An 11,777-nucleotide genomic window follows, 5' to 3' on the forward strand; every position below is an offset into this window, starting at 1 on the left:
GGGGGTAAAGAAGCCTAGAATCTTGTCGATATGGAATTCATGGAGATTGTTGATGGCTTTTGACTTATTTGTCAGCCATGACTAGGGTGTCACATTGATTTTCTCAAACTTAATAAACTAATTTAACTGAAATTATTCATCAAACTACTACTGCTTAATTCACATTTTTTTCTTCTAAATGAACTTCATTGGCTGAAATGATTCATCAAAATATTAGTACATAAGGTGTCACATTGAACTATCAACTATGAGCATTGTGACATTATTTTTTATTTTTTATTTTTTATTTTGAAAACGATGATAGATTAACATTAAACTAAACAAAAGTACCGCCTACACTACAGCCACCCACTAAGAGATAACATCAGATGGGATCTTATCAAATTCGGTCTTTAAATGTTTAATTTTGATAAATTACTCTTAAACTTTTTTTTTGGGGCAATTGTGGTCCTTAATATTGAAATTGTCGAAAAAGATTTATGAATTTTAACAGGGGTAGTCATTGCATGAAAACTTGAAATTTTACAAATTATAAATATGTGCAAAATGCTCTACAATTTGCAAGAGATAATAGTAGATAATTGGCGACCAATTTGTTCAGATTTTTTTGAAAGAAAACGTCAACTCTTAAATATAATTTTCTTTATTTGTTTTTACCCTTTAACTTATCATCAATCTTTCTCTCCCAGGATTCGAGCAGTTACCATGATCACCAACAGCCTGGAGGAGCAGCAGCTCAATTGGGAGGAGATTAAGAGAGAGAGAGAGAGAGAGAGAGAGAGAGAGAGAGAGAGCTTGTGACAATTCATTGAATCATTGAACTTCAATTCACAGACCATTTTTCTTTTTGGAAGATTCTGTGAGCAAAAGAAGCTCACTCGATTTTCCTAAACCCCAAGCCTTCATAACCAAAATACAAAATATAATTATTTTCAAAGCAGCCCAAAAAAGCCATAATTCCAAACTGGCAGCAAAATCAAATCACAAACCATCATAGGTTCGAACTGCTGTTCTAATTTTTTTGTTACAATATTTTCTCTTATAAAATTTAAATTGAGAGAAAGAAGAAAATAAACAAAGACTTAATATGAATTAAAATTAATAGGTTAATAATTTATATAAATTAATAAATAGGTCAAATTATTATTTTCATCCATAACTTGTCTGGTTATGAACCATAACTTAACAAGTTATTATTCATAATTGTTCATAACTTGTATGGCTATAAACCATAACTTGACAAGTTTGTTTATAACTTATCTTGTTATGAACCATAACTTAACAAGTTATGATCTATTAATTTTTATAACTAAAAATTGACCTATATACTTTCTTAAGCTTTTCATATTGGCCTATTTTCTACTATTTCCCATTTAAATTTTTGTTCAAGCCTGTAAACCAAACAGGCCAAAAGGGCCGAAAGGGGTTTGAATCACATTCCCACCATTTCCAAATAATGATGAGTGAATATGTTTCATTTTGTTTTAATATCCAGAAAACAAAGTAGGTGCAGAAATTCCTGGTTGGCTTCCAAAAGAAAAATGACTTCCCCAGTTGAAGAAGAATTGCACATAGCAGTAAATACTATAAACCAAAAGGGATTGGAAAAAACAAAGTAACTACATAAATGCAACCAGTGACACCAGATTTCCAGTTCTCTCCCGGTAACATAAAACAATAAATCAGAGAAAAAGCAAAACATCAGATTATCTCGAAAATCTGCCATAGTTGCCGCACTCTCAAATCTTAAGGTGCCTTTATTAAAACAGAATGAGGCACTCCTCATACTCTAAGATAGTCAGTGGCCTCAATTTTGCACAAAGCATATCTTTGACTTCGAAGGATTCAATCACTAAGAAAACGGGCATAGATTAGACAAAGTTTCTGATGTCCAAAGACTTTGGATCAACCATCTCCTCATCCTTGAATTCCTCCCTGCAAATGATAACATGAGTTTCATAGTATTAGTTATGGTCAAAATGTCATTGCCGAAACTAAACTTGGGCAAAGCAATCTTTGATCATAATGTGCGGTTTTAAGCAATGTCTAACATTGCACCTGCACGGCTAACAATCTATTTTAAGACGAACACCTCCTAGTAGTTGTGAATAGGAATGATATACAAAAGGGGGGCGCAGTTTTAAACTGGACTCGAACTTTCTCGTAATGATCAAATGACATGGCATTAGTAGCAGCAGGAAAAACATGTTTCTCTCGACATTTACCGGTCTAGACAGCATGTCGAATTGAACCTCTAGATCTAAGAACATACTGAATACATTAAGAAAAGTAACGGACGGGGACCAAAAATACCGTTTCTTTTGAGTTTCCATTGCCTCAAGAGCATCTTTCTTCAACTCCTCCAATTGTGCTTTGGAAATTTTGAGTTCTAGCTGCTCTTCATATTTTGGAAGATCTTCTTTACGAATTCCAAGCCTATTTTGACAAGACAGATGAATTCAGAAGTACGCTTTTTTGATAAGACAAAGCCAAAAGTATTGTATCTCACTTCAATCCTAATAAATGTTAGTCATCCGCAGCCATGGTTCATAGAGCTGATAAAATCCTGATTTTAGTTATTAGAATACGAAATATATACCAGTAAGCAGTCTCTCTTTTACATGTTAAGATACTTTATTGGACTATTGCTGCGTACAAGCAATACTTTGAGTTTTTTGTTGTATGATTCTGTATAAAAAGATCAGAAACAGAGAGAGAACGCTGACACAAAATTCAGGAAAATTTAAGGATTAGACTTGTGAAATTTCACAGATTAGGGAAAATATAGGCTTAACACATACTTCTTGTTGATCTTATCAAACTCTGCCAAAAGAAGAGCCATTCCTTTCTTGTCATCCCTCAAAAGAGGCTTTTTCAGTTCTTTCTCAACTTTCTCCAAGGCGTCAAACATCAAAGCCTCTGCACCAAGTTCATCAGTGAGACCTCGCCTGCAAAAGAGTTTGAAAAAAGACAGGAAATAAGCATATAAATATAAATGTAAACATACATATATACTACATATATCTATCTATATATATGTATGTATAAATCATTTGAATTTCAATAGGTTATGCTGTTAAGTAAATGACAAAAATATATATCATACTATGAAGCAAAACCACATAAACACGCATGCTTGTATGGCCATTCCTACGGATTACCATTAACCATGCGAGATAGATAAGAAAAGTGGTTTCTGTATGCATATGAATAATGCAACAACCAGAGCAATCTATTCCTCAAAATTGGGGTTTCGGGGAGAAGGAAACAAAAGAAAAATCCCTCGTCCACATCAATCACAGCATCTAATAGACGTAAACTAACGAGTTGACTAGATGAATGAAACATACTTGATCCTTATTTCCTTCAAGGTCAACAGATATGTACGGGCATCTGGGATATCCTTTGTACGGGTCTGAATGGTATATTGGATTCGTTGAGACTCTGAGAACAAGTCTGCCCTGAAGAAAGGAGGATGCATTAGAGATCAATGCAACACAATAAACAATTGTACAATAAGAATATCAAAAATAAAATCAACACATAAGCAACCACCTCCTCTTCAAAAGTATAATTGAAATAACAGAAGCTAAAAAGCTAAAAAGAGAAATAAAACAACGACCTCTATTGTCTAATAATGTGAATTGCAAATTTTTTATATTAGCAGAACTTTATGCACATTCAGAGTAACGAAGGGAGAAATATATATCGTCAATCTCACTCGTTATTTTATGGTTAACTGATTCTAGCTAAACCAACATGCTCTTTAAGTACTATAAGTTTCATAATGACCAACACTGATTAGTGACACCAGTTTTCGGATACAAGAAAAAAGAACAGGAAGAACAAGAACTAAGGAAAGCATATACTTCTATATGAGACAAGCTTTCCCAAGTTTGTCAAATTGCTTTTACTATTTGTTGTTTACCCTTACTTGTATCCTTTTTAGTTTTTACCACTTTATTAGGATGCTACTAATTACAACTTTTTCTCCTTTAAGTGCATTGAAACCTTAAAAACGTGTTTTTAAAGAAAACGGTACCTTAAATTACATATTGTTATAAACTCGTCTAACAAATGATTTAAAGTATGTTTGCACCTCTAGATAGAAACACAGCACAAGCACACAAATATAAAACCTACTTTCTATTAGATGCAAATGAATAAGTAAATAACACTCACTTCTCCCGCACTGTCTTCATGACCTTAGCATATTCAGCCACTGCAGCTTGATCTTCCGGATCAATGGTGATCTTTTCTTTCCGAAGTACATCCATGGCTGTCTCAAATTTCTTCTTAACTTCCAAAAAGATGTTCTTCAACATCTCTTTAGCCACCAAAATATGTACATTGTCAGCAATTGGTTAAAAGGAAAAAAAGTAATAATAAAAGACGGATGTCATTTAGAATTAATAGTTTGATAGAAAATGAAAATCATCATATAGTTATAAATACAATGTTTGCAATCAATCAATTATCACCCATGAAATCAGATGTGAAATCAACTTGTTAGGACAATAATCTTCCAGTTAGCCTGAAAATGTGGTAAGATGAATGGTGAAAAGTAAGTTGTAACAAGGGACACGCGCAAAGGTAGAAGTTAGCCCATTTTGAATTGAAACCTGACCATTTTGAATTGAAACTTGACCAGTACAAATCACAATATGTGCATCAAAGGTTTTTTTTTATTATTATTTTTTTTAATGTCCAGTTTAAACTCACCATCTCCCTTAAGAACAGTAGGGCGACCAGCTTCTTTGGCAAAGTAACGAACTGGAACAGCATGCTCCTGCCGTAGAATGGCTCGACTGACATTCAACTGCAACATTAGAAGGAAATGAACAACCAATACGACAAGTCATCGTTTAAAAAAAAAAAAAAAAGGGAAAGAACCAAATAGAAAATATAAATATTTTCCAACACATTCAACTCCTGAAGCAATACAACTTCCTTGGCATAACTGCAATTACCATCTTCCAAATTTCTTTTCTTCTTTTCCATTTCAATTTAATAACATTCAGAGGGAAATACTGGGTTCTCTTCTTACACATCTCTATCTCAAAACAAGACGAATCAAATAATTCAAATTCTTTAGTAGCATGAATTCCCTGTACAATGTAGTTTCTACATTATCTCTGATTTCTCAGCACATCTTTCAAATTCAAATGAATACACAAAATCAAAAACCTTATCCCCAAAATCATCATCCATTCAATTATAAAAAAAAAGCAGAAAGCAAAACGGAAATTAAAATCCGATCATCTCCAATCCGAAAATTGTAGATAGCAACGGAATCGAAAGATTAAAAAAAGGGACCAGATTGGGAATCCAAAGAGGGACAAGAACGGCAAACAAACGAAGAAGAAAGCGATGATCGGGAGAGAGATTGAGAGGAATCCATGGATGAATGACTGACCTGCTTGGATTTGGATAAGAGGCGGAGAGAGAACGCCATGATCGGAGCTCAGAATTTCCTCTTGTTGAATTTGGGTAAGGTTTGGGAAATGGAGGATTAGGGTTTTCCTTGTGGAGGACGAGAGGAATGCGGAGGCGAGAATCTGATGAGTCTCTCAGCGACCGTGAGAGATAGTAAAGCCCGGCTGCTTGGTTCCTCGTACGCCCGTTGCTGATGCAAAACGTTGTCGTTTTTCGGATGATAACAAATTGAGTTGTCCCAAAAAAACAAAAAAGAAAAAGAAAAGATGCGTTCTAATACATGTATTTTGTGGATTGTAGACGTTGATTGATGGATTTAAAATTATGATTCAGAATTATTTTTAATTTATGTGTATTTTTTATAAGAGAAAATATTATAATAAATTATGAATTATGATTCGAATCATAGTATGAATATAGCAACCAAACAACCTTGGCTCCTAAAAATTCATATATACCATATATATATATATATATATTTATATTTTGATCTTGTATATATATTTATTTGATACAGGATCGAAAACCCGCAATCCCCAACTCTCATCCCTCCAAATCTCCGGTGCCACTAGACAAGTGGTAGGCAAAATTCATATAATGAAAACTTCACACGAAGTTTTTCTCAATAATTTTTCGAGAGTTTTTTTAGCAAGTCCTGAAAAAATAAATTACCAAAAAATTTTAATTTTTAGTCGTCATATTTGTATAAAAGATTATATTTATATATATTTTTTTAATCTGATATAATTTTAATCAAATTCAATAATTTAACTGATTGGGACTCAAAATAACTTTATCAAGGGAAATAAGCTCTTACAAATGGAATTATTTGAGACTATTAACTTTATTAAAATGTTTTTTAAAACATATTGCAATATAAATAATAAATATTAACTCTCATCGTTGAGTTTCTTGAGTTAGATTATTATTTGTCATGATATTAGAATAAGTTGAAGATTATAGGTTCGATTCTCAATAATACCAACTTAGCTCTGATACCATGAAAAGTAAAAATCTAACCTACAAACTTTTTTAAATTTATTGTTGTTTCTTTTTTGTTAAGAAAACCGATCATAATATTTTAAATATTTTTTTCTTAGTTTTTTTTTTTTTTTTTGCAATTTTTTCTTTTTTTGAGCACGGTTAATTCTCGCGTGTTTATCTTGAGTAGCCGAACTAACATGTAATATAAAATCTTTTTTATAACTAATGGGATTAAGTCTTATAATGAGTGATAATAAATTAATAATAGGATTCATTTTCAAAAGACTTTTCTTTTCTTTGATTTTTTTGGCTTTTTTTTTTTTACCTAACTTGATGAAAATCTTTTTCTTTTATTTTCTTTGATTATAGCATAACAAAATTTACCAGTAACACTAATCTTTACTTTTTTTTTTTTTGCTAAACCACGGGGACATTTGGAAGGGAGATTCGTGCCATGATTCAAATCATGGTTCGTGACTCGCTACAATATTTTTTCTCACAAAAAATACACGCAAAACGAGAATAGTTCTGAATCATGATTCTGAATCCATGAACCAAACGTCCCATCTTTACTTTGACGCACGTGCTGACTAAGAGAGTCAATTAGGCTGTGTGCAACATTTTTATAAAAAAAAACTTATTAATTTTACCACTTTTCATTATTTCTTTGATACATTTTGCTTTTGTATAGTATAGTGTCCTTTCTACCCATTTAAATTAATGAAAAATTAAAAATAAAAATTATCAAAAAATCACAAATTCATTTCTATGTGGGCCGTTAATACAAGGAGTGTCGTCCCTTTATTCCATTCCTTTGGAATGGTAGGACGAGGGAGGATGGTAAGGTCAGCCCTTACTCCATTCCTTCGGAATGGCGGGCCGAGGAAGAGGATAAGGTTGTCTCGTTACTTCATTCCTTCGGAATGACGGGACGAAGGGAAACGTTACGTCGTCCCTTTATTCCATTCCTTCGGAATGGCGGGACGCCTAGGGAGGGGACCCTTCCCCTCCCCTAAACCCATCCCCTTCCCCTTGCCTGTTTTTATTCGTTCTGTGCTTCACATCCGTGAAGCACTTCACTCGCTTGTTTTATTCGCTTTTTATTTCCAATTAAGTTTCAGGGGGCACATCCCCCTGAACCCCCTGACATGTTTGTTTTAATCGTTCGTGGCCCCCGCAGGGAGCCACTCACTTGCTTTTTGAATACAACCATACCTATCTCGTTTGCTTTACGGACTCGAGTTTTCAATTCGAACTGAGATGTGACGTTTTTAAGAGTTTTTAATTGTAACAGAAAAAGTTAAATGTGACATTTGCTGAGAGCTTTTAACTTTAGAAACTTAAAATTAAAAACTCGGATCGGTAAAATGAACAAGACCTAAATCTCTAACAGTGACCCTAACCCCAGGAATTTATTACTGCTTGGTGGTGTTCTCCCCACTGTGTTTGTCCATGACAATAAGCTAGTGCTTGTAATTGTGTTCGGAGAATAGCATAACCATTTCAGTCGAAGGACGGCCATTTATGTTAGAGCCAAATCTAAGGGAAGAATAGTTGCCGAACTGGTTGGCCTGGCTCTCGACTAGCACGAGATACGAGCTAGGGAGGACATTGTCATTATCATGCCACCATTGTCTTACACATGCACTCCACTAACATAATATATTATTATATAAACAGAACATAAAATAGTGAAGTACACGTGTCAAAATTTGAATACAAAAAGTGACAGAAATAGTGATGCTACTAGCATTTCTTATTGTATAATTGACCAAAAAAAAAATTATAACAATGAAAGAGATTGGATTTTTATCATGGCATATCATCAACTTTCTACATAGAAAAAGAGAAATTTTTAAGTTTAACCATTGTTTTTTCCAACTCTATTATACCACTTTACAAAATTTTGATGCCACTACGGAAAATAAACTGCATGATACAAAGTGATAACCTACAGGTTACGACAGATAACCTTTAGACTATGAGGAGATAACTTGCAAGTTATTAATGACATAAGATGAATTTAACAACATTGGTAGAAATAAAATACTGTTATTTTATTGATGACATCTCTGAAAATTCTCCATAGAAAAAAGAAGTTTCGAATGTCCATGATAATTAGTGATCTGGTATTTGTGGCCCAGTTCATGTCTTGTAATATTGAGGCCTGTTTTAGTACTGCTTGGCGTTCTATCACAATTCACATGCCATGTGCTTATAGCCTTCTATGAGAGAGAATAAAAACGGAAGTGGAACTATTCTTAATGGACTATTATCATTGATGCCCCGTGAATTTTAAGGGCATTCTCAGCTTGTCCTTTAAACTTTAAAAACTCTCACTTTATCAAACTAAAATTCTCAGTTTAAAGGGAAAAGTGAGAATTTTTAAAGTTTAGATAGCAAACTAAAAATGACCTCAAAATTTAGAGACACTAATGAGAATAATCCATTCTTAATTTATTTTTCAAACTTTTTTTCATCAATACTAATGTTTTAACCAGTTGAAATTGAAAAAAAAATGTTATCAAGGGGAAAGAATAATTTTTGCACAATCAAAACATAAAAGGAGTGTCTATGGTAGGGATACTCATTTTTTTTTTCTGTTGATACGGTACAAAATTATCAACTGTTGGATTACTTTTAAATGGCTCAAAATAAAATGATATACTGAATTATAATACGACCTCATACACTTGATCACATTTTTCTTTCATTTAAAAAAAAATCAATTTTGTACTAGAATAAATCTCAACCATTAATCGGATTAAACTTTTAATCCTAGCCTTTAATTTTAAAACATTTCCAAACCAAAATTAATCTTTGAGCTTCTCTATAGCCACCGGCCACCCTACCAAAAGCTTCACCGCCGACGACGATGAACCTCACCCCCCACCCCAACGACGAACTTCACCCTCGAACCCTGGCTGCACGAGTCACCTACGGCGGTGCGATCTTCGTCCCACTATGCAATCTCTCCACGTTAGCGCGAATGGCCCCTCATTCTCTGACACCTGGTGATGCGAATTCAAACTAGATATGACTAAACCCAAACCGCCAAACTCTCCTGCGTTCGCGCAGATGACTTCCTCCGGCAGTAGGGTGATGTCATGCCCCGAAGCCGGGGTTGGTGACGTGGAGGCTCGATTAGAAGTTAAACATTTAATAATTAAAACCAACAGCGAAATATTAAAGAAATCTCCAAACGAGCCCCACTATTTTACCAAAAATAAATTACAAGAACATCTCAAGAGGTTAAAACTCCCACCTCTCACATCGTTCAGGGCTTTGCCCACATGATCTACCCATAGGATCTTTAGTATTGTACATACATGAACATGTAAATAACATTACGGATACCAACCACAGTCTAGAAATCCAAATATCAGAGTTTACAGAATTTATAAATTCTTACATTCGTACACTAGGAGGATGAATACAATCCTCTCTTAACCGGACGGTAGCAACTACTCAGCTACTCCGCACTGCTTCTAGAGTCGCCTGAGAGGGGTTAATATTTATAAAATAATGAAACGCAAGCGAAAGACCCAGTAGGATATATTTTGAAATAACTTTATAAATAATAAATAAATAAATAAATGGGTAAGCAAGTAAATAAATGAATAAATAAGACATTTAGTTCCAACACAACAGCCGGAACCTCGCATCCTTTTTCTGAAAGGAATATAACCGAAAATCTCTGTATTACAGGCATCATCAAGTAATTTATACTATGATAAATTACTTACACAACCATGTGCACAAGCCTAATCACCCCTGGGCCGGGTTTCGGGTTCTGCCCCCAATGATGCACTCTCCATATCCTATCTAGGCCATCAACCGGTTTACCGATTCACAAGATCTATTGTCTTAAGAAATCACTAATTAAACTTTATGAAACAGTTCATTATAATTCCAATAGCTAAAATCAAGCTATTGTTTTTAAACATGTTATACTTTCGCAAACATGCCCTTTCTTTAAAACTTTTGTAAGGCCAAAACTCTTTGAAAATAGGCTCACAAAGAAAGGGGTAAGGAATCCTACATCTCAAATATCAAACCTGGCTAGCGTTGCACTATTCCGGCTTCCACTTCCTTAAAGCCCCTTAATCCGAGTCCTCAGCTAGCACTGATACAAAACCACACTTTAGGATCCAATTCTCATTCCAAAAGTAATTCAATCTCAATTATATCCTTTGATTACCTATTAGTGCGCCATAATTCAATTACCGGTTTCACAAACTATTTCATGTTTCAAATCATCATTCTAAGGGTTTTTAATCTCAAAACATGGATTAAAGAAGCTAATCCATTCACTCTAGGTCCTCAAATGAAGCTAATTTGGGTCATCCTAAAAAACTGAGGTCAAAACAGGGTTAAACTCAGTGTACACCGGTCGACCGGTGACAGAGCAGTGCAACACCACCGGTCGACCGGTGGTGTGAAATTCAGTCGACCACATAGGTCGACCAGTATAACCAATGCAGTCCGGTCGACCGCACAGGTCAACCTGTGAAGAACAATAGGGCGAGGAAACCCTGCGGAATCAGCCCAAAAACCTGTAATTTCGGTTCTAAATCGAAATATCTCAAAGAAAAACCACTAGATATGGGTTCTAGGTACTGAATCAAGTCCAAAGAACCTAAGATCTCCAATTTCTACCATGGTTTTACTCAAAATCCATCAAAATTCATTTCGAACCAAAAATAAGTTTTTAAATCTGAAAAACTTGAGATTCAAGAAAGGTTTTCAGAAATCTTACCTCAAATCATTCTTTTGACTTTGAAAACTTCCTAAAATTCTTCTTGGGCTCAATGTCCAGTTGATTTGAGATAAAAACGGGAGAGAGAGAGTGAGAGAACGAGAGAGAATGAGAGAGTGTGAAGAACGACAAAGAAGAAGAAGAAGGGGAGAGAGAAAGAGAGTGCACGGGAAGGAAAAAGGAAAAAGGAAAAAGAAAAAGGAAATGGACAGGTGTCACAAAAATTTAAAATGACAATTCAGAAATGTACCCACACACACATCTGGGTAAAAATGTGATTACTGAGAATATTTAAATACTTTGAAATTATTTAAATTTACACGTCAGAAACATTTAATCAACAATAATAATTAATTAATCCAGATTAGACACACTAATAAATCTCAATTACCTTAATTAATCTCATTTAATTCTTCAGGGTGTTACAGGTGATGTCTCTTGATTACGCCCAAACGTATACAAAAACAAGCGGTCAATTGTAGTACAATTTGAACGGTCGATCCCACAAGGAAGTGTTAAATTGAACAAGAAATGATTAGCAAATAAAAAGCGTTAGGAAAGTAAGCAATCAAACAAAGAAAAAGAATGAGTGTTTTTA

At 34.3% G+C, this 11,777-nt stretch overlaps 2 protein-coding genes across 3 annotated transcripts in view; one reads left to right on the top strand and one right to left on the bottom strand.

Moving 5' to 3' along the window:
* The window catches only part of LOC112090260, a 1,461-nt gene extending 634 nt beyond the window's left edge, over positions 1 to 827 (top strand). For both annotated transcript variants that reach the window (XM_024161663.1, XM_024161668.1), the window contains exon 2: positions 690 to 827. In XM_024161663.1, coding sequence (XP_024017431.1) covers positions 690 to 755 — 66 coding nt within the window. In that variant the 3' untranslated portion in view covers positions 756 to 827. The remainder of the gene's footprint in view (positions 1 to 689) is intronic.
* Positions 828 to 1,554: 727 nt separating this feature from the next.
* Positions 1,555 to 5,635, bottom strand: LOC21388667 (probable ATP synthase 24 kDa subunit, mitochondrial). The gene is made up of 7 exons (XM_024161610.1): positions 5,417 to 5,635; positions 4,723 to 4,819; positions 4,183 to 4,327; positions 3,351 to 3,461; positions 2,802 to 2,948; positions 2,314 to 2,436; positions 1,555 to 1,935 (listed from the first exon to the last, which is right to left on the bottom strand). Exons 1-7 carry the CDS (start codon positions 5,453 to 5,455, stop codon positions 1,872 to 1,874), a joined length of 726 nt encoding a protein of 241 aa, XP_024017378.1. The 5' UTR covers positions 5,456 to 5,635; the 3' UTR covers positions 1,555 to 1,871.
* Positions 5,636 to 11,777: the final 6,142 nt, after the last annotated feature.

Source organism: Morus notabilis, unplaced genomic scaffold (assembly GCF_000414095.1).
Source record: "Morus notabilis unplaced genomic scaffold, ASM41409v2 Scaffold785, whole genome shotgun sequence".
NCBI lineage: Eukaryota > Viridiplantae > Streptophyta > Magnoliopsida > Rosales > Moraceae > Morus > Morus notabilis.

Coding starts and splice junctions, on each gene's coding strand:
- LOC21388667 (XM_024161610.1), bottom strand. CDS start 5,455: ATGGCGTTCTCTCTCCGCCTCTTATCCAAATCCAAGCAG. Junction 3,462..4,182: donor ATGAAGACAGTGCGGGAGAA/GTGAGTGTTATT, acceptor TCCTTTCTTCAG/GGCAGACTTGTTCTCAGAGT. Junction 1,936..2,313: donor ATGGAAACTCAAAAGAAACG/GTATTTTTGGTC, acceptor TATCATTTGCAG/GGAGGAATTCAAGGATGAGG.